Below are 23,579 nucleotides of genomic sequence, written 5' to 3'. Positions count from 1 at the left end.
TCATGCCCTTCTGCACACTTCTCACACCTAGGAACCTCCCTCCTACACACTGCTGCCACATGCCCATAAGCTTGCCACCTGTAAGAACGTAATGTATTTTGCACATACAGGATAACTTATATATCCTAACATCACTTTGTTGGGCAACGACTCAACATCAAAACTCAAAAGAACAGACAATGATTCTGTTTCACCACTCTACCACCCTGTCTGCGTTGCACCAAACGACGAGCATCACAAACACTGGGAATCTTCCCCTTCAACTTTTGCATTTACTGCTACCTCAGTAATCACTTCTTTCAATGGCTATCTTTTCTTGAGAGCAAAACAATTCACATTTCTTGCCCCCATTCATTTAATGCGGAGCGCCTTCTCCCTCTGACCAGCAGAAACACAAACAATTATCACAAGACCACTTCTGGATACCTTCACTGATTCTACAGCACCCAACTCTGTTTTCATTCACCCTGAAACCACAAATGGATCAGTCAAAAGGCAAGGGTCCACTTTTTCCTAAACCTTTACTCCTACTGTCAGACTCATCTTTATCCTGACCCTCAGTACAAGTCTCCACTACACCTAGAACCTCTGATAATTCACCCTCATTCACTTCCTCTTCAGCTCACTCTGCTTACACTTTCTACCATTCTTCAAACCAGGTCTATTTTTCCCGCCATTTTTAACCGACTCAAGCTCACCCTCTTCCTCCCTCTCTCTCTTAGCCCCCCACTTCCAAGTAAACGTCTCCTTATGATAATACTGCACTTCTTCTGACATACATCTTGTTCTTGCTTTCTCAAGGGACGCCATTTAAACGTCTGTCACAGTCTCCGTACAATCAGCACGAACCCCTCGTGATGTAGCACTCAACAATGCATCCCACTTATAACGCAGCTGCATCGTCTTGATGTCCTTTCTTTATCAAATGCTACCAAGACGCTTTTCAATTTCAAACAAGTGCCTGCGATTTCTCGTACTCCTGTTCCGACTATTTACAACCGGTGTAACTAGCTGATCATCATTGGTTTCATCATCATTATCAATATCAATTGCCCTAACACTACCATCCGACCTATCTGCCATGCCGACGCCAGTCACAGTACAGTTGTGCCAAATCCGCCGAAAAACAAAGGTACAGCTTTGTTACTGACTGTCGTCCGAAAGACCGCAAACCAATGTGTCATCTAATTCTATCGATCAACAATGGAAGTATCGACTCCTGCCACTTCATGGGACTCAATTCTCATTATTTACAGAATGTCGCCACCCTGTGGATATTTGTTTGTACACTATTCTCAAGAACCCAACAAAAAAAAAGCATAATAACAAGCAAAAGGTTGTGGTATTTTCTTCCTTAAAAGCCTTGTCATTATATTTAAACCATCTTTGATTATTAGTCATTCATTGCAATAGTGTGAGTATCAACATTAAACATAATAGTAATTAGGAAAATAATCAGTCTAAACCTGTCTTTTGCTTTCTTTTCAGTTTACCTTAGAATCAAGTAAACATTCTACCGTTGAGCATATTCACTTGAACAATTTTGTTTTTAATCTAATGCAGAATTGAGAGAACCACACAGTGTTTGTGTTCTTATATGGCTATATAACTTTCATTAGAATAACACATAACCCTCCACCCAAGACATAAAAAAATATATATTTTAACTTGTTTTTCAAGAGCTACACCATGTGCATATATATATATATTGTACATCCTCCTCTTCTTCCCCTTTCCACCCGACACAACTAAAGTGAAACCACAGTTTTCACACTGGACCCAAGACGGTGTGTCCTCGTTGGTGGGAGGGAACTCCCCCCTAGCATCGGCCACAGAAGGAACTGTTGACTTTAAATGTACCTTTTCTTTTGTGGCCTGTTGAGAAAAAGAGAACATGCATTTACTAAACTGTGCTAGCTGGATACATCCTTACATCAATTGTACATCAGATTCAATGGGTAGGAAATAAACACTGGTGCAGCGGTATAAGGCACTGCTTGAGAAGGTCATTACGGACCCAGGTTCGAGGCTAGGCTATGTCAAAGCTGGCTGAGACCGGGAGACCCGTGAGGCCGTGCACTATTTCCTGCGACACATTGGCGCGGCTTCCGGATTAAGGGAGCCGCTTGGCCGGGTTGTGTTTCGGAGGATGCGTGGCTCTCAACCTTGGCCTCTCTCAAGTCTGTAGGAGTGTTCCAGTGATGGGCCATGGCTGTAAATACCAATTGGATATCATGAAAAAGTGGTAAAAAAGAAAGGCTTTTTACAGGTTGGCATAGGAGGCGGAACACGTTTCTTGGGTCCAGCTGGGGTGGTTTAGGAGGAGGCAGTGGGAGTGGTCCCGTCTGTGAGGAGAAAGCAAAATGTTAGCTAGACATGCCATGTTTGATCTCCACCAAGGTAGAGTGGGGGACCCCAAACGCCTAACTGACAGCCTTTTTGTCCCTCACCTCCGACGGCCCCTTGGCAGTAACGTTTCCATATATTCTTGGGGTTCTTTCGCAATGTGCTAATGTTTGGCATGATGTTCTGGAAAAGAAGACAATATGATGGTTATTATAGGATTTACTGTATATCTGTCTGTATACCAGGGTGGCAGGTAGCCTTGTGGTTAGGTTAGAGCATTAGACCAGTGATCAGAAGGTTGCTGGATTGAATACCTGAGCTGACAAGGTAAACCTCTCTCGTTCTACCCCTGAACAAGGCACTTAAACCACTGCTCCACGGTAGGCCATCATTGAAAATAAGGATTTGTTCTTAACTGTCTTGCCTGGTTAACTACACCTTAATTCACAACCATCTGGTTTGTAATGGGGTTGAAGGATTTTTTACATTTTTATAGTTAGGTTCTACACTGAACAAAAATATAAGTGCAACATTTGAAGTTGGAAGTTTACATACACTTAGGTTGGAATCATTAAAACTTGTTTTTCAATGACTCCACACATTTATTGTTAACAAACTATAGTCGGTTAGGACATCTACTTTGTGCATGACACAAGTAATTTTTCCAACAATTGTTTACAGACAGATTATTTCACTTATAATTCACTGTATCACAATTCCAGTGGGTCAGAAGTTTACATACACTAAGTTGACTGTGCCTTTAAACAGCTTGGAAAATTCCAGAAAATGATGTCATGGCTTTAGAAACTTCTGATAGGCTAATTGACATCATTTGAGTCAATTGGAGGTGTACCTGTGGATGTATTTCAAGGCCTACCTTTAAACTCAGTGCCTCTTTGCTTGACATCATGGGAAAATCAAAAGAAATCAGCCAAGACCTCAGAAAAAAGATTGTAGACCTCCACAAGTCTGGTTCATCCTCGGGAGCAATTTCGAAACACCTGAAGGTACCGTGTCTATCTGTCCATACAATAGTATGCAAGTATAAACACTATGGGACCACGCTGCAGTCATGCCGCTCAGGAAGGAGACGTATTCTGTCTCCTAGAGATGAACATACTTTGGTGCGAGAAGTAAAAATCAATCCCAGGACAACAGCAAAGGACCTTGTGAAGATGCTGGAGGAAACAGGTACAAAAGTATCTATATCCACAGTAAAACAAGTCCTATATCGACATAACCTGAAAGGCCCCTCAGCAAGGAAGAAGCCACTGCTCCAAAACCACCATAAAAAGCAACTACGGTTTGTAACTGCACATGGGGCCAAATATAGTACTTTTTTGAGAAATGTCCTCCGGTCTGATGAAAGAAAAATAGAACTGTTTGGCCATAATGACCATTGTTATGTTTGGAGGAAAAAAGGGGAGGCTTGCAAGCCCGAAGAACACCATCTCAACCATGATGCACAGAGGTGGCAGCATCATGTTGTGGGGGTGCTTTGCTGCAGGAGGGACTGGTGCACTTCACAAAATAGATGGCATCATGAGAAAGGACAATTATGTGGATATATTGAAGCAACATCTCAAGACATCAGTCAGGAATTTAAAGCTTGGTTGCAAATGGGTCTTCCAAATGGACAAAGACCCCAAGCATACTTCCAATGTTGTGGCAAAATGGCTTAATTACACTGTTGACGGGGTAGGTTCCCTTTTGGGAATGACCCCTCCCACGTTCAGCTGGAACGGTGGCGCACGGAATGCAAAAATATTCTTAGAAATATTTAACCTCCACACATTAACAAGTCCAATAGCTCAAATGAAAGATAAACACCTTGTTCATCTAGCCAGCAAGTCAGATTTCTAAAATGTTTTATGGCGAAAACATAGCACATATTTATGTCAAACCACCACCAAATACACAGCTCATTTGAATAGCCAAAAAATGCAATCAACAAACGCAGGATTAAAAGAAAAATAATTCACTAACCTTTTGAAAATCTTCATCAGATGACAGTAATAGGACATGTTACACAGTACATTTATGTTTTTTTCAATAATATGCTATTTATATCCATAAATCTCTGTTTACAATGACGCCATGTTCACAAAATTCTACTCAAATGTCCGGAGAAATGATGATAGCTCCGGCAGATAACGTCAGATAACAAGCAATACACATCATAAACTTGTAAAATGTAAATAAACCTTCCTTCCTCCCCTTTGGGGAATTGAACCCCGGTCTCCCACGTGACAGGAGGGGATACTCACCACTATACTGACGAGGAACAAGTTGCTACATTTTACCCTATTATAGTAAAAAACTATGGAGGTCCGTAAAGGCTCTTCGCTCGGCTGCCATACCATATTGTTACTTAAATGGTGGCTATAGTGCTGACAAGTTATAATGCACAGGACGGTGGGTCGGCCGTGTGAAAAACGTTGGAGTGTTGGGTGCTAAGCCTAAATTTGGAGTGTTGGGAGTTAACCCTAACCCTTCTCACAAAAACATCCGTAGTGATTGAAATAATTGTGACTCATCTATGGACAGCTGAGACTCTCACAGACACGTCCATGTTATCGGTTTTGCTCCACTCCGCTCACGGGCCCCACAAAAGTAGTTAGAAGTTAAGGCATTGTTCTACATTTGTTGTCACAAACTCAAAACTCAACAGTTATCACTGACGAGTTGGATATTAGTTTCCCATTTAACAAATAAAACCTTGCACAAAGTAAATCAACTCACGCACTGGAAATCTACAATGGATTCACAAAAGTCTACTGTGAAGACGTAAATGTCCAAACTGTAAATGAAAGGACTCACAGACTTTTCAAGAGGCAGCTGAGAATTCTACCATAACTAAATATTTCTGGATAGCCTCTGGGGTTTGCATACTTGTCAAAAATCCATGTTCAAAAGCAGTTGCATCAAACCCAGGAGTCACCCTGCGCGGCAGGCGAGAATTCTACCACTAAACAACCAATGCCTTGTGAAAGAGAATTTACCCCACAGGCTGGAAATCATATCAGAAAGCTTGAATTTCAAGCGTATTTTCTGCTTTGAGGACTTGGTGTAAAATGTAAATAAACCTTCCTTCCTCCCCTTTGGGGAATTGAACCCCGGTCTCCCACGTGACAGGAGGGGATACTCACCACTATACTGACGAGGAACAAGTTGCTACATTTTACCCTATTATAGTAAAAAACTATGGAGGTCCGTAAGGGCTCTTCGCTCAGCTGCCATACCATATTGTTACTTAAATGGTGGCTGTTATTCTACAAAAATGCAGCTGTAATTCTGGCTGCACTTTTTGACATGACTGTAAATTAACTGTCGTTGGATCGCTAGCAAGCAAAGGATAAGAACGTTGCCAGCCAGTATAGCAATGGAACATTTAGAACAAACAAACTCATTGCATAAAAGGATATATAAATATATATACATATATCCTCCAAACACCAACTTTGAGGGCATTATCACTTTTGTACAAATGGTTTACCAACATCTTCAAATAATGATTGACATATTTTCATTAACATTATTTTGATTAATTTATTCATACTATTTCATCTTTCCACAAGATATAGTCCCAACACAAATCTAGGGTTTGCTACCCAAGCCGGCTGGTCGTTCGTCCTATCGGTTACTAGAGAGCAATTCAGAATTTTTGTTCTGTATGTACAGTTGAAGTCGGTTCACATGCACACTCCAACATCCAACACCATTTACAAACGCAGTATTTGTGTTTAATGGGTCTGCCAAATCAGCGGCAGTAAGGATGACAACACGTTATACTGATACAGTTGAAGATGGAAGTTTTCATACGCCTTAGCCAAATACATTTTAACTCAGTTTTTCACAATTCCTGACATTTAATCCTAGTAAAAATTCAGTTTTAGGTTAGTTAAGATCACCACTTTATTTTAAGAATGTGAAATGACAGAATAACAGAAGAGAGAATGATTTATTTCAGATTTGATTTATTTCATCACATTCCCAGTGGGTCAGAAGTTTACATACTAATTGAGTGTATTTGGTAGCATTGCCTTTAAATGGTTTAACTTGGGTCAAACGTTTTGGGTAGCCTTCCACAAGCTTCCCACAACAAGTTGGTTGAATCTTGGCCAATTCCTCCTGACAGAGCTGCTGTAACTGAGTCAGGTTTGTAGGCATCCTTGCTCGCACACCCTTTTTCAGTTCTGCCCACAAATTTTCTATAGGATCGAGGTCAGGGCTTTGTGATGACCACTCCAATATTTTGTTTTCCTAAGCCATTAAATCTCATTTTTCAACCACTCCACAAATTTCTTGTTAATTAACAAACTATAGTTTTGGCAAGTCAGTTAGGACATCTACTTTGTGCACGACACAAGTCATTTTTCCAACAATCGTTTAGACAGACAGATTATTTCACTTAACTCACTGTATCACAATTCCAGTGGGTCAGAAGTTTACATACACTAAGTTGACTGTGCCTTTAAACAGCTTGGAAAATTCCAGAAAATTATGTCATGGCTTTAGAAGCTTCTGATAGGCTAATTGACATCATTTGAGTCAAATGTATTTCAAGGCCTACCTTCAAACTCAAGTGCCTCTTTGTTTGACATGGGAAAAACAAAATAAATCAGCCAAGACCCCAGAAAAATAAATTGTAGACCTCCACAAGACTGGTTCATTCTTAGGAGCAATTTCCAAACGCCTGAAGGTACCACGTTCATCTGTACAAACACAATGGGACCAAGCAGCCGTCATTCTGCTCAGGAGGGAGACGCGTTCTGTCTCCTGGAGATGAACGTACTTGGGTGCGAAAAGTGCAAATCAATCCCAGAACAGCAAAGGACCTTGTGCTCGTTTCGAGCACGCAACACTGAGGCATGCATGAGAGCATCAGCTGTTCCGGACGATTGTGTGATCACGCTCTCCGTAGCCGATGTGAGTAAGACCTTTAAACAGGTCAACATACACAAGGCTGCGGGGCCAGACGGATTACAGAACGTGTGCTCTGGGCATGTGCTGACTAATTGGCAGGTATCTTCACTGATATTTTCAACATGTCCCTGATTGAGTCTGTAATACCAATTTGTTTCAAGCAGACCACCATAGTCCCTGTGCCCAAGAACACAAAGGCAATCTGCCAAAATGACTACAGACCCGTAGCACTCACGTCTGAAGCCATGAAGTGCTTTGAAAGGTTGGTAATCGCTCACATCAACACCATTATCCCAGAAACTCTAGACCCACTCCAATGTGCATACCGCCCAAACAGATCCACAGATGATGCAATCTCTATTGCACTCCACACTGCCCTTTCTGACCTGGACAAAAAGAACACGTGAAAATGCTATTCATTGACTAGAGCTCAGCGTTCAACACCATAGTACCGTCAAAGATCATCACTAAGCTATGGATCCTGGACATCCTGACGGGTCGCCCCCAGGTGGTGAGGGTAGGAAGCAACACATCTGCCACGCTGATCCTCAACACTGGAGCTCCACAGGGGTGCGTGCTCAGTCCCCTCCCTGGCCGTACGGCCCAGCACATCACTGGGGCTAAGCTGCCTGCCATCCAGGACCTCTACACCAGGCGGTGTCAGAGGAAGGCCTTAAAAATGGTCAGACTGTTCTCTCTACTACCCCATGGCAAGCGGTACCGGAGTACCAAGTCTAGGACAAAACGGCTCCTCAACAGTTTTTACCCCTAAGCCATAAGACTCCTGAACAGGTAATCAAATGGCTGCCCGGACTATTTGCATTGTGTTCCCCCCTCCCCCCAACACCTATTTTTACGCTGTTGCTACTCTGTTTATCATATATTCATATTCACTTTAACTATACATTCATGTACGTACTACCTCAGTTGGGCCGACCAACCAGTGCTCCAGCATTTGGCTAACCAGGCTATCTGCATTGTGTCCCGCCACCCACCAACCCCTCTTTTACGCTACTGCTACTCTCTGTTCATCATATAAGCAGTCACTTTAACCATATCTACATGTACATAATACCTCAATCAGCCTAACAGGTGTCTGTCTGTATAAAGCCTCGCTACTGTATATAGCCTGTCTTTTTACTGTTGTTTTATTTACTTACCTATTGTTCACCTAACACATTTTTTTCACTATTGGTTAGAGCCCGTGAGTAAGCATTTCACTGTAAGGTTGTATTCGGCGCACGTGACAAATGAACTTTGATTTGTGAAGATGCTGGAGGAAATGGGTACAAAAGTATCTACATCCACAGTAAAACGAGTCCTATATCAACATAACCTGAAAGGCCGCTCAGCAAGGAAGAAACCACTGCTCCATAACCGCCGTAAAAAAAGCCAGACTACGGTTTGCAACTGCACATGGGGACAAAGATCGTACTTTCTGGAGAAATATCTGATGAAACAAAAAAATTGAACTGTTTGGCCATAATGACCATCGCTATGTTTGGAGGAAAAAGGGGAGGCTTACAAGCCAAAGAACACCATCCCAACCGTGAAGCATGGGGGTGGCAGCATCATGTTGCTTTGCTGCAGGAGGGACTGGTGAACTTCACAAAATAGATGGCATCATGAGGCAGGACAATTATCTGGATATATTGAAGCAACATCTCAAGACATCAGTCAAGGAGTTAAAGCTTGGTCACAAATGGGTCTTCCAAATGGACAATGACCCCAAGCATACTTCCAAAGTTGTGGTACAATGGCTTAAGGACAACAAAGTCAATATTGGAGTGGCCATCACAAAGCCCTGACCTCAATCCTTTAGAAAATTTGTGGGCAGAAATTAAAACGCATGTGTGAGCAATGAGGCCTACAAACCACAAATACTGCGTTTGTAAATGGTGTTGGAGCCCCTGCCTGCCTATAAAAAAAAAATGTTTTCTTTGGTTTGCTTACTTATAGTCAAGTAGTATTTTACTTGGTGACTTTCACTTGAGTCTTTTTTATTAACGTACATTAAACTTTTACTCAACTATGACCATTTTTCACCACTGGACCCCCGGAGGAATCCCCCCATTAGAATGAAATGCAGAGAACAGATTTTTAATACTTCACATTCCAAACACAGCCTATGATCATACAAAAAAAAACACTTAACATCCAGGACAAAAATACAAATTAATCCACGTTTATCGACCTTCACACAACAAATGGTACAAGGAGCAGAAATGTCAAACCTCAGTCATTGAAGAGTCACACTCCTCCTTTGACCACATATGTATGTGGTCGGTCTGTTTCTCTCTCTTATTTGTGTGTTGAAGTCCTGTCGTAGTATCTAGTGTCTGTAGTACTGGGGTTAGATAGAGATGGTACACTACATTCTCTCGTTTTCTCCTCTTCCCGTTCCGTTTTTGGTTTCTTCTCATCCCTCCGCTCTAGGCCAAACTCGATCACCAAAGGTTTCCCTAGCAACCGGTAACCGTTCACCATCTCCAAGGCTCTCTGGGACGTTTCGGTGTCTAGAAAATGGTATAACACGACAATATTAGTGATGGGGGGAAAATAAGAAATATCAATACAGTTACATATTAGGATGTTATTTTTGGATGATATATACAGTACCAGTCAAAAGATTGGATTTTGATTTGTTCAACAATTTTTGGTTACTAAATTATTCCATAAATGCTATTTCATAGTTTGACGTCTTTACTATTATTCTACAATGTAAAAATAAAGAAAACCCCTGGAACGAGTAGGTGTGTCCAAACTTTTGACTGGTAGAGTATATACTGTATATGTTACGGCTTTCTTCCGTCGAAGGAGAGTCGGACCAAAATGCAGCGTGGTGGTTACTCATGTTCTTTAATGGAAGATGAACGATACATGAAATAACTTAAATCTACAAAACAACAAACGGAACGTGAAAACCTATACAGCCTATCTTGTGACAACAAACACAGAGACAGGAACAATCACCCACAAACACACAGTGAAACCCGGGCTACCTAAATATGGTTCCCAATCAGAGACAACGATAATCACCTGACTCTGATTGAGAACCGCCTCAGGCAGCCATAGACTTTCCTAGACAACCCTACCCAGCCACAATCCCAATACCTACTAAAACCCCAATACAAAAACACACCACAAAATAAACCCATGTCACACCCTGGCCTGACCAAATAAATAAAGAAAACACAAAATACTAAAACCAAGGCGTGACAGTATATGGTGAATTCTGAAAACTTTCCGACCCCTTCCCTTTCTCCACATTTTATTAAGTTTCAGCCCTATTCTAAAATTGATAAAATATTTTTTTCCTCAATCTACACACAGGACATAAGGACAAAGCAAAAACAGGTTTTTAGACATTACATTATTATTCCAACCCTGTACTCAGTACTTTGTTGAAGCACCTTCGGCAGCGATTACAGCCTCGAGTCTTCTTGGGTATGACGCTACAAGCTTGGCACACCTGTATTTGGGGAGTTTCTCCCATTCTTCTCTGCAGATCCTCTCAAGATCTGTCAGGTTGGATAGGTAGCATCGCTGCGCAGCTATTTTCAGGTCTCTCCAGAGATGTTCGTTTGGGTTCAAGTCCGGGCTCTGACTGGGCCACTCAGAGACTCTACCATAAAGGCCTGATTGGTGGAGTGCTGCAGAGTCTCCATAGAGGAACTCCAGAGCTCTGTCAGACTGACCATTGGGTTCTTGGTCACCTCCCTGACCAAGGCCCTTCTCCCCCGATTGCTCAGTTTAGACAGGTGGCCAGCTCTAGGAAGAGTCTTGGTGGTTCCAAACTTCTCCCATTGAAGAATGATGGAGGCCACTTGGTTCTCGGGGACCTTCAATGCTGCATACATGTTTTGGTACCCTTCCCCAGATCTGCGGCTCGACAATCCTGTCTCGGAACTCTAAGGACAATTTCTTTGACCTCCTGGCTTGGTTTTTGCTCTGACATGCACTGTCAACTGTGGCACCTTATATAGACAGATGTGTGCCTTTCCAAATCATGTCCAATCTATTGAATTTACCACAGGTGGACTCCAATCAAGTTTTAGAAACATCAAGGATGATCAACGGAAAAAGGATGCACCTGATCTCAATTTTGAGTCTCATAGCAAAGGGTCTGAATACTTATGTAAATAAAGTATTTCTGTTTTTAAAAACCTGTATTCGCTTTGTCATTATGGGGCATTGTGTGTAGATTAATGAGAAACAAAAAGATTGAATCAATTTTTGAATAAGGCTATAATGTAATACAATGTGGGAAAAAGTCAAGGGGTCTGAATACTTTTCGAATCACCGTACTATATTATACACAATTATTACAGCACGTGTTATTGTGCAATGTATATACATAACAAGCACATTTGAATTGGTGTGTTGCTTAGAGATAGAGCGAGGGAGTGCATGTGTGTATGAGTTAGTCAGTCACCTTAAATATAGAGGAGTGTATGCATGCGTGTAATCTGAGCCTACAGGGAGAACTTGTGTGTGTGTGTGTGTGTGTGTGTGTGTGTGAGAGTAAACTCAGTCATCTGACAAAGTTTGTGTGTGTGCACACGTCAGTGTTACCTGATAGTGTGATGAAGGCGTGTCCCTTCAGTCTGCCAGTGAGTAGGCGGTAGACAACAGGCTGGGTGATGTCACAATCAAACCTGGAGAATAGCGCCACCAGCTGGGCCACAGAGGCACGGGCACTCAGGTTCTTCACACACAGCACCTACGGACAACCACAGGGACCAGACAACAACAAGGTGGTGTGGCAGATCTCAAAGCCATGAGACTGAACTCAGACAGTTTTTTCATTTCTCATTCTTAGTCTGTAATATGAGTAGCTTATAACCGAGTCTGGTTAATGTCATTAGAACAAGTGAGTGATACTCTTATCTCTCAGGGAAACACGGTTACTAAAACACAATTAGTTTGATGTTACGTTGAGGAAGGTTCTACCTTTGATGGTTTCCCTGGCTGGTAGTTGTGGAACCGTGGTATGCTCCGGATCCCTTCCTCTGTTTCCCGGTTCTGCTGAATCTCTTCCTCTGGAACCTCCTCTACCTCGCCCCGCACCATCACCGGACCCCCAGGCCCCGCCTTTGCCACACTACACAGACTCCCAATTGGCTGGCTCACATTTATCTTCTTTGGAGCTGACAATTGCTTGTGTACAGATCTGTCCTGATCTTGTGATTGGCCAGAAGTGTCCATTGTAGTTGATTGGTCAGAGTCCTTGATCCCACTTCTCAATGGATCAGATCTACAGTCAAGCTGGACTTGTGATTGGTCAGTGCTTTTCCATGAGCTCTGTGATTTCTCAAAGTCAGTTTGTGGTTCAGGCTGAGGTAGAGATGAGTGTCCTGTGGTTTTCAGCTCAGAGTCCTCTGATACAGACACAGACGTGTGTTTTCGCCTATCACTTAGGACATCTCTGTATAGGGAGTCCAGGGGGTTTGAGGAAGATGCCCCCTGCTGGTCAGCTTGGGTATCTTCCTCTAAGGGAAATACCAAAATCGTGAGCACATAAGTGTTAGTAGTCCATGACAGCTTGTAGCCTACTTTTTAAAAAACATATTGGCCATTTAGCAGACACTTATCATAGCAAAGAAAAAATGTTCACTAACAGGGAGCATTTCTAGATTTTTCTCCAAAGCTCAGTTGTCCTGAGTCAGTAGCGGCTCTCTATCCACCTGATGTGTAGCAAACTCACTAAAAGTGGCAGTAAGAAAGCCTCTCTTGAAAAAGCCAAACCTTGACCCAGAAAATATTTTTAAAACTATCAGCCTATATCGAATCTTCCCTTCCTCTCAAAATGTTTAGAAAAAGCTGTTGCGCAGCAACTCACTGCCTTCCTGAAGACAAACAATGTATATGAAATGCTTCAGTCTGGTTTTAGACCCCATCATAGACTGAGACTGCACTTGTGAAGGTGGTCAGACCAAGGCTCTGCATCTGTCCTCGTACTCCTAGACCTTAGTGCTGCTTTTGATACCATCGATCACCACATTCTTTTGGAGAGATTGGAAACACACGGAAATATATCAGTTTGTCTTTGTGAATGGTTTATCCTCTGACAAATCAACTGTAAATGTCGGTGTTACTCAAGGTTCCGTTTTAGGACCACTATTGTTTTCACTATATATTTTACCTCTTGGTGATGTAATTCGGAAAAATAATGTTAACTTTCACTGCTATGTGGACAATATACAGCTGTCCATTTCGATGAAACATGGTAAAGCTGCCAAAATTGCCCTTCCTGGAAGCCTGTGTTTCTGACATAAGGAAATGGATGGCGGATTTTTTAAAACTCAGACAAAACAGAGATGCTAGTTCTAGGTCCCAAGAAACAAAGAGATCTTCTGTTGAATCTGACAATTAATCTTGATGGTTGTACAGTCGTCTCGAATAAAACTGAAGGACCTCGGCGTGACTCTGGACCCTTGATCTCTTTTTTGACGAACATATCAAGACTGTTTCAAGGACAGCTTTTTTCCATCTACGTAACATTGCAGAAATGGAAAACTTTCTGTCCAAAAATTATAAAGAAAAATGTATCCATGCTTTTGTCAGTTCTAGATTAGACTACTGCAATGCTCTACTTTCCGGCTACCCGGATAAAGCACTAAATAAACTTCAGTTCGTGCTAAATACGGCTGCTAGAATCTTGGCTAGAACAAAAAAATTTGATCATATTACTCCAGTGCTAGCCTCTCTACACTGGCTTCCTGTTAAAGCTAGGGCTGATTTCAAGGTTTTCCTGTTAACCTACCAAGCATTACATGGGCTTGCTCCCACCTATCTTTCTGATTTGGTCCTGCCGTCAATACCTACACGTACGCTACGGTCACAAGACTCAGGCCTCCTTATTGTCCCTAGAATTTCTAAGCAAACAGCTGGAGGCAGGGCTTTCTCCTATAGAGCTCAATTTTTATGGAATGGCCTGCCTACCCATGTGAGCAACGCAGACTCGGTCTCAACCTTTAAGTCTTTATTGAAGACTCATCTCTTCAGTAGGTCCTATGATTGAGTGTAGGCTGGCACAGGGGTGTGAAGGTGAACGGAAAGGACCTGGAGCGACAAACTGCCCTTGCTGTCTCTGCCTGGCCGGTTAACCTCTCTCCACTGGGATTCTCTGTCTCTAACCCTATTACAGGGACTGAGTGACTGGCACTCTTCCATGCCATCCCTAGGAGGGGCGCATCACATGAGTTGGTTGAGTCACTGACGTGATCTTCCTGTCCGGGTTTGGCGCCCCCCTAGTGTTCATGCCGTGGGGAGATCTTTGTGGGCTATACTTGGCCTTGTCTCAGGGTAGTAAGTTGGTGGTTTGAAAATATCCCTCTAGGTGTGTTGGGGCTGTGCTTTGGCAAAGTGGGTGTGGTTATATCCTGCTTGGTTGGCCCCGTCCGGGGGTATCATCAGATGGGGCCACAGTGTCTCCTGACCCCTCGTGTCCCAGCCTCCAGTATTTATGCTGCAATACTTTGTGTCGGGGGGCTAGGGTCAGTCTGTTATCTGGAGTACTTCTCCTTTCTCATCCTGTGTCCTGTATGAATTTAAGTATGCTCTCTCTAACTCTCTGAGGACCTGCTCAGGACTACCTGTCCTGATGACTCCTGGCTGTCCCCAGTCCACCGGTTGTCTCCAGTCTACCTGCTGCTGCTCCAGTTTCAACTGTTCTGCCTGCGGCTATGGAACCCTGACCTGTTCACCAGACATGCTACCTGTCCCGGAACTGCTGTTTTCAACTCGCTCTCTCTACAGCACCTGCTGTCTCTATCTCTGAATGATCAGCTATGAAAAGCCAACTGACATTTACTCCTGAGGTGCTGACCTGTTGCACTTTCTACAACCACTGTGATTATTATTATTTGACCATGCTGGTCATTTATGAACATTTGAACATCTTGGCCATGTTCTGTTATAATCTCTACCCGGCACAGCCAGAAGAGGACTGGCCGCCCCTCATAGCCTGGATCCTCTCTAGGTTTCTTTCTAGGTGCTGGCCTTTCTAGGGAGTTTTTCCTAGCCACTGTGCTTCTACACCTGCATTGCTTGTTGTTTGGGGTTTTAGGCTGGGTTTCTGTACAGCACTTTGTGACTGAACTAAAAAGGGCTTTATAAATACATTTGATTGAATGGATGTAAACAAATGTGTACACAATTTGAGAGAAATAAGCTTTTTTTTTTGCATATAGAACATTTCTGGGATCTTTTATTTCAGCTCATGAAACATGGGACCAATACTTTACATGTTGCGTTTATATTTTTGTTTAGTATATATAGATGTATGCTATATAATTTATGTGGCTATTACATTGTAATTCACTGTTCATTGTGTCGTTGTAGCCCTGTACCGAAGATGGCGGCACTATGCTTTGTAGTACATGGCACTCCTTTGATCTCTAATTAGTGGAGTCACGTTGTATGGCGCTGTATTGTCTTGTATAGCATTAAGCCATGTTATTATTAAATGCATATTGTTTATGGTGAATTACAGATTGTATTATGTATATAGGTCATTCACTATTGTATATTTATTTCTCTCTTTACTTCCAGACCACACACACTCTCTCTCGGCTATTACAAGCTGTCAATCAAAGCCTTAAAGTGCCCTAGCCCATGTACTACATAGTACAGGCACAGCACAACGTATGAACCTGTCAATCAAAGCCCTAGTGCCCTAGCCCATGTACTACATAGTACAGGCACAGCACAACGTATGAACCTGTCAATCAAAGCCCTAGTGCCCTAGCCCATGTACTACATAGTACAGGCACAGCACAACGTATGAACCTGTCAATCAAAGCCCTAGTGCCCTAGCCCATGTACTACATAGTACAGGCACAGCACAACGTATGAATCTTCAGCGTTATTAAACCACCTCGACCGTAATCCTCGGTCTTGTCATCTGTGACCTTATCAGCACACAGGAGCGAACACAAAGTAAAACAAAACTTAAAGAATATTCAGTCCACCAAGTCCTCATTTACACTAACAGGAGCTCAAACAGGTACATATAAGCAGTTGGCCCCTCCCAGGACCATATAATTACCCAAATGGCAATTACAACCAACTGGTTCAACAATGTAAAAGGCAATTTCCACATCCATTGTTACATTAATCTTAAATCAGACTTAAGGATTATTAGCCTCATGAAATTTCCTCACCATTCATCCATGGAACAATCATGTCCTCTTATTCAACGTACCTTCTCCAAAGCGTGGTGCGCAGCCCACGTAGCCTATTTCTATGCACAATCTTTTACGCAAAACCAGAATGATACAGACACACGGAACTCTGACATAACCCAGGGAATATGAACAAACCATACAGTGAATTAAATAAACAGAACTTCTACCTCATGAGCCTTGCGAACGTTCATGTGCATAATAAACACAGCGCCCACTGAGAGGGTAAGAAATGGTCAATGAAAATGTATTGTATCAAACATGAAACAACAAACGATATGGAGATGGAATGACAAAACGGTAACAATTATTGTGGGATTAGATGGAATACAGATTTTCCACATATGCATTTAAACGTGTGAAAGTATCAGTAAACATTTCAACTAGAGAACAAAGCTCTCTCCAATGGCGGGAGTTGGGAGAGCGCAAGTGGAGATGGTGCGTCTTCGCCACTGTAGGCTAATAATTCATTTGAACAACTAATTACAAATGCAAGTTTCAACAGTTAATAATCAATTTCAAGAAATGTTGACATACCAAAAGACCAGTAGGCCTAAAAACTAAGCTGTCATTTTTTGGAAGGGAACAAACTAAACAAGTAATATTCTTGATCACCTCCATTTTTTGGGGAGCTGCATATGTATTTATTATGGCTATCCTCTATCCCTACAATTTGACGTTCGCGCTGCACCCGATCCTATATATGTACAGAAAATCAGCAGTCTGTTCACCTGTGTTGATTGACAGTTTGCTGGTCCAATCAAAGGGCCGAGTGCACATTTTTTTGCAAGGGAGATGCTGCGGCTACGGTCTCTGGTTACGTGGAGAGTAACCCACAGTAGACGAGACGGTCCGGACCCTTTCAGTCAATCAGAGCCTCACAAGCTGAAAGGCCAACCCAGTCAATCAGAGCCTCACAAGCTGAAAGGCCAACCCAGTCAATCAGAGCCTCACAAGCTGAAAGGCCAACCCAGTCAATCAGAGCCTCACAAGCTGAAAGGCCAACCCAGTCAATCAGAGCCTCACAAGCTGAAAGGCCAACCCACATCCTTCCTAAGAAGGCCTGGTTCCCGATAGAGATAAATGGCAAACAAAGGCACTCACACGTAAATACGTTCATGCTTTCTTATTCCAAACGGGCGGTGGTTCGTGTGCAAAGTATATGATAAATGTGAGAATAGTTCTAAATTCATTAGTTATGTTAAACAACACTGTATTCAAAGTGTCCACTATTATTTTTGGTGTTAGTTGAATCATCCCACCTTGATGATAGAGTGCAGTGAGGAAGCCCAGGCGGTCATTGCCCTGGAACAGGGCCTTCTCTATCTCCATCTCTCTGCGGGACAGGGGTAGGCTGGCAGAGAAGCGCTGTGGGCGGGAAATGAGCTCTAACCTGGCATCCATCTTGTCCTGGATCACCAGAAGACGCTGCTGCCGCACCCCGGGGGCCACACACACCCCATGACCCTGTAGGGCAGAACACACAACATGTCTGCCTGTAGAAAACACACCATGGCCATAAACCACCACCATGGATGCCTGAGTTACCACAGAGACCGATGGTAGGTCAAACAATCAATATCTATATCAGGCTACACCACCAGGAGGTTTTGGCATCTGAAAAAACACTCACAGTTGGTCAATCAGTAAATATCACTTTTCAAACATTTTCTTTGGTTTACATACAAGCTCTGTATTCCTTCTTGGGAGGTGTAATTGAAAACCACAACCACACATATAACATATTGTCATGATATCCAGCATTATCAGTGGGCAAAACTGGTTAGAATGACAGTATTACAATCTGGTTGTACTGACGTAATTTCAACCAGTTTTGCACACTGGAAAGCAACAATCACCTTCTCTTCGATATTATTACCTGCTTTTCCCAACAGGATGCAGGACGTGGGTGTCCAACAACTGTACCGTCCCTTGTTATATAATATCAATGATATATATAAATAACATTTACCTTCTCAGTGTTCTCTGGCTGGTTTCTGTTGAGCCACAGTTCTACCTCCAGGTCTGTGAGCCCCAGCTCCCTGAGACTGGCCAGCTCACTCTCCCCGTCCTGTAAAGCCTGGAACTGGGATAGACTCCTCACCCCGGCAGCCTGCTCCCCAAATGGCTTGTACAGCGCAGCAGGGGCAAAACACTTCCTCTTGGCAACACATCTGAGACAACACATGACAGATCTCTACGTCCGTGTGGTCTCTCTGAATGAGAGGTCTGAGTCTGTCTCTAAGTAGATAACACATCTGAGACAACACATGAGAGATCTCTACATCCGTGTGGTCTCTCTGAATGAGAGGTCTGAGTCTGTCTCTAACTAGATAATAAGATTTCATTTTGGGAGCAGCAATTCTTAATCATTTAGTTCTCATGCCTTGATCATTTCAGGGTTAACATGCAATAATGTAGCCTAAATTAAGTGGAGGCCTACTATTTTGCTCAATCGCGTATAGGCAACTCCCATAAGCCCACAGAAGTTGTGAAATATAAACACAAGTCTCACATACTTTTGAAATTATAGATTGATATTATTTTCTATCGGCAGGCTATCAGGATTAAGATACTCCAAATTTAACACCCGACGCTCCTTAAAGCGAAGGGAGGGTATAGAAAACAATATTAAACATGGATCAAAAAAGGGACTTTTTCAAATCATTGCAGAGGTTCATCCAGATCAGATTTTCATTTATTTATTTACTTTATCGGAAAGAACAGATACAACGGTTTTGAAAGCACATAGTCACTTTGGGCTGTTTCAAAATATCACTTTTTGTTATATGACAGCGGTTCCACACGTTCCCATGAGACACTGAAGTTGTGTGGCAAAAATATTATTTAGATTTTATTCTGTTATATTCTTTCTATAAAACATATGTTTGACTGTGATTATGGCAGGGGAATGTAAGGTTATCTTGTCTGTTTAATGAACAAACTAACATTTCAAATGTTATTTCATAGGCTGCGCAGACAAGTAACAAACTCAATATGCTATTCTTGTGAAAATACATTGTATTAGTCTTATAATGTTTTCTAAGGGCCTGCCTCAACAAATGAATAACAGATCTTTGTGATGGTGTATATTCAATGGATTTTTTAAATAAGAAACACCTACCCACATCTTGCTCTACTCCTGTGCACTCATCACCGGTTCCGGCATGTGAGGTATAATAGGCTTATAATGGTAAAAAGGTGGTAAAAATAGGCTGGTTTGAAAGTCATAGTAACATTACCTCATTGTCTTTTACAGGCGACATAACATAAATACCATAAATCCTATGTGACAAGTGAACTGTCAGTCCTGACTTAGGGTGTAAAAAGAATATGTAAATAGTGTGGCTGTTGCAACTTGCTATTGTAATGCTGTATAAGAAAAGAAACAGTATGATGAGGTGAGTTTCCCCCTTACTATGTAAAGTGCTTTCAGCTTTCAGTTGGTAGAAAAACTTGATAAATCCAATCTAGGCTACGTCGCAGTGCCAGCTGTGCCACTAGAGATTCTGGACTTGAGTCAAGGTTGTGTCGCAGCCGGCCGCGACCGGAAGCCTCATGGGGCGGCGCACAATTGGCCCAGCGTCGTCCGGGTTAGGGGAGAGTTTGGCTGGGAGGGATGTTTCTGTTCCATCGCGCACTAGTGACTCCTGTGGCGGTCCGGAAGCAGGGTGTACGGGGTTTCGACACGATGGCCAGTGTACGTGTTTCCTCCGACACATTGGTGCGGCTGGCTTCCGGGTTAAGCGGGCTTTGTGTCAAGAAGCATTGCAGCTTGGCTGGGTTGTGTTTCGGAGGACGCACGGCTCTCGACCTTCGCCTCTCCCGAGTCCGTACTGGAGTTGAAGCGATGGGACAGGACTGTAACTACCAATTGGATACCACAAAATTGAGGATATATATATATATATATATATCCAATCTATCATTATTATAATTTAGTAGAAGTGTAGGTTATTGTATCTGAACTGTGTGGTAAATGCTATTGTAATTCTGTGTGTGTGTGTGTAAGAGAGAGTAGGGAGGCTCACCTATCTATGTTGACATCTGTGTCTAACTGCTGTAGGAGGAGACTGTGGAGCTGTCTCTGTCCCTCTGTCTCCTGTTCCTCCAAGACTGGGCCGTCCTCACACGCATGACGAGTCATACTGTAACACACAAAGGGTCAAAAAGTATACACGTTGGTCTCATACCCATCTTACTCTACACATTTACATTAAAGCATACATACAGTACAACTGTCGTTAGCAACCGATTATTGGGCAAACCCGTTAAATAAAAAGCTTGTTTTTGGTTTAAACAGCAGATTTTACCTGATTAAGCACAATACCATTGGATATTAATGTTGAAAGTTTGATTTATATTCCTATAACTTAAGTTGAAAATTATGCTGTCTCTGCATCCAGTTGACAAGACATTTTGATAAATAGCCCAATGTCAAAACAGTTAACATGCCAAAATCAATAACCAATATGCAGAAACAGTTTGTGACATTGAAAACCTTAAGATAAAATGTACCATCTACACATACAGTGCCTTCAGAAAGTATTCACACCCCTTGACTTTTTCCACATTTTGTTGTGTTACAGCCTGAATTTAAAATGGATTAAATCGAGATTGTGTCACTGGCCTACACATAACACCCCATAATGTCAAAGTGGAGTTATGTTTTTAGAAATGTATTGAGTCAATAAGTATTCAACCCCTTTGTTATGGCAAGCCTAAATAAGTCCAGGAGTAGAAATGTGCATAACAAGTCACATAATAAGTTGCATGTTTTACATGATTTTTGTACCTCACACACAATTATAAGGTCCCTCAGTTGAGCAGTGAATTTCAAACACAGATTCAACCACAAAGACCAGGGAGGTTTTCCAATGCCTAGCAAAAAAGGGTACCAATTGGTAGATTGGTAAACATAAAAAAGCAGACATTGAATATCCTCCGCAGCAGAGGAAACTCTGGGTCTTCCTTTCCTGTGGCGGTCCTCATGAGAGACAGTTTCATCATAGCACTTGATGGTTTTTGCGACTGCACTTGGAAGAAACGGTCAAAGTTCTTGACATTTTCCAGATTGCACCAAAAACCCTGTTGTTTTGACATGTGGCAACAAATCCCTCATATCGATTAGGAGGTAAATTATTTTGCAAGCTCTGTTGAAACTACCACAACTCAAAACCCACATGGAAACTGGAGGTTTTCTTTTACTTCACTAGTTAGAGAACAACCTGCAGAAGAGTGTCAGCAGATGTTTGGAATATTGCATTTTTAAAACGGGGGTCACCAACAGAACAAGAAACGCAACACTATTTTGTAAATTACACATATTGATTATCACGCTGAAATCAATAACACGTCCAGTTAAAACTAACACAGCTCAAAGACCACCCGGAACATAAGAATAATATGTACATCACTGGTTAGATGACAAATTGTAAAAGACGCCTAGCTAGCTACATTTTGAAATGTTGCATTTTGATTCAAGTGTGTCGCCAACGCGGAAAGTGTAAAGCAACTGCTTTTTGGTGAATCACTTTCATCGATATCACGTTGAAGTCAATAGAATCGGGGTAAGCGTTTAGGGTGTAAGCGCTATTTAAACTAAGACTTTTGAAAGACCACCCGGAATATGAGAATGCTCCTAAACAAAATGCAACCGTGCGCTCTAGACTAAATTCGGCGACAGACGGGTATAGTTATTGGCTACAAGATTGTATGCATGCATATCATACAGTAAACTATAATATAATGTTGTTTACCGTCGCATATCTCCGTGTTTTTCCGAGGTTTAATGGCAGACTAGAGCCTACTGGTGAGAACCACGGTAGGAGTCATAATACCCAGAAAACCTAGCGGCAAAACCCGGAAATGTTTCTTCCCCATTCTTTTTTCTGTCGGGGACGTTAGAACCACTTCATATAAGGTCTGTGTTTCGTGTTGGCTGACCCTGGCTTGACGTTTTGATAACCGCGCAAATAACTATAGGAATAAACTGAAACATTTTTATGTAATTCATTTCATTATTCTTTTGGCCAAATTTCATATTCACAAATGTACATTTACAAACAAAAAAACAAATTTTCTTAAATACTCTACTAACAAAAAAGCTGTTACAATTATAAGTGAATGTATGTCCCTTAATGTCCTTGTGTAATGTGATATTGTACCCCCTAGCTCAATTGTCCATTGTATATAATCTATATATACTTGTGTTCCCTCATGTACTTTATGTATTGATTTGTTGTTAATAAAATAAAACATTTAAAGATAACCGCGCAAATATATTTCGGATAAGGTAACTTTCATTAATATATTCGCCTGTCCCCAGTCAGCACGCGTTCATCTCGCCGACTTCGGCCTGGCAGCGGTATATCGTTTGTAGATCGTGTTCCGTTTTGAACGTCGGCGGGAGGGCTGTGAGTGTGGTGGGTCGAAATGCATATGCGCGCTGCACAGTCACAGAGTCGGCGGTAGATCGGTCAGACATCGAAATGGGGACGAGAGTCACAATGCTTGAATTGCTGCTTTCTCTCAATGCGTAATCCTTGCGTTTCATATATTTTAGGGATAGCCTACCCATGGACAGTCAGGTCGTGGCTGGCAATATTTTTATCTGAAAATATGTATAAAGCACAGGTGTCAATTTGGCAAATCATAAACCAATTGGCCACCTTTACTGCACTGTGTAGAAGATAACCGAAAAAATGAGTTGGCGATGTGAACTTAAATCACTGAGCCATCCATCCACATTGGGTCTCCTAACATTGCTTAACACTTTGGAGAAGTCATTGGGTTCTCAAACGGGATTCTCAAGTGAGAGACCACAGTTGACATCCACCAGTTGCACATTTTACTCATACACTTTTTTTAAATGATCATGCAAATCTTAAAATTACTAAACGATGCTGTGATGCCAAATGTTTAAAAAATAAATCTAACTAATCAATAAAAAGCAGGCTACATTCAGACATCAAAGATTATGTTCTCTATAATAATAAGGGGATTAGGGTATAGGCCTACATGAGGGGATTTGATGGAGGAAGAAATTAAATCAATAAATGGGGTGATCTGGACTAGGATTAATAAAGCAATTTTACAAAATAGGCTTTACAAACTGAC

At 42.0% G+C, this 23,579-nt stretch overlaps 1 protein-coding gene and 1 long non-coding RNA gene across 4 annotated transcripts; both read right to left on the bottom strand.

Annotated features, from left to right (window-relative positions):
• Window positions 1-755: 755 nt before the first annotated feature.
• On the bottom strand, window positions 756-6,271 carry LOC112218360. Of its 2 annotated transcripts, XR_002948613.2 has the most exons (4): window positions 4,614-6,271; window positions 2,451-2,529; window positions 2,268-2,345; window positions 756-1,875 (listed from the first exon to the last, which is right to left on the bottom strand). It is a non-coding gene; the product is annotated as an uncharacterized LOC112218360 (long non-coding RNA). The 2 variants fall into 2 exon arrangements; XR_002948612.2 differs by lacking the exon at window positions 4,614-6,271 and having other exon boundaries at window positions 2,451-2,899.
• A 3,085-nt stretch (window positions 6,272-9,356) lies between these two features.
• Window positions 9,357-22,359, bottom strand: rbm41 (RNA binding motif protein 41). Of its 2 annotated transcripts, XM_024379074.2 has the most exons (7): window positions 22,220-22,359; window positions 20,492-20,608; window positions 18,433-18,634; window positions 17,723-17,927; window positions 12,226-12,764; window positions 11,848-11,995; window positions 9,357-9,788 (listed from the first exon to the last, which is right to left on the bottom strand). In XM_024379074.2, the coding sequence occupies exons 1-7, from the start codon at window positions 22,225-22,227 to the stop codon at window positions 9,574-9,576; spliced, it is 1,434 nt and encodes a 477-aa protein (XP_024234842.1). In that variant the 5' UTR covers window positions 22,228-22,359; the 3' UTR covers window positions 9,357-9,573. The 2 variants fall into 2 exon arrangements, with proteins under 2 accessions (XP_024234842.1, XP_042157284.1); XM_042301350.1 differs by lacking the exon at window positions 22,220-22,359 and having other exon boundaries at window positions 18,433-20,296.
• Window positions 22,360-23,579: the final 1,220 nt, after the last annotated feature.

The sequence above is a fragment of the Oncorhynchus tshawytscha genome, linkage group LG19, assembly GCF_018296145.1.
Source record: "Oncorhynchus tshawytscha isolate Ot180627B linkage group LG19, Otsh_v2.0, whole genome shotgun sequence".
Lineage (NCBI taxonomy): Eukaryota > Metazoa > Chordata > Actinopteri > Salmoniformes > Salmonidae > Oncorhynchus > Oncorhynchus tshawytscha.
The sequence above is the reverse complement of the archived record's forward strand: the minus strand, read 5'-3'. Positions and strand labels throughout refer to the sequence as shown.

Bases quoted from the DNA above. Each gene is read 5' to 3' on its own strand.
- rbm41 (XM_024379074.2), bottom strand. The intron at 12,765-17,722 runs GTGGGATGATTC...TATTTCCCTTAG, and splicing joins CACTGCACTCTATCATCAAG to AGGAAGATACCCAAGCTGAC. The intron at 11,996-12,225 runs GTAGAACCTTCC...GGTTGTCCGTAG, and splicing joins AGCCAGGGAAACCATCAAAG to GTGCTGTGTGTGAAGAACCT.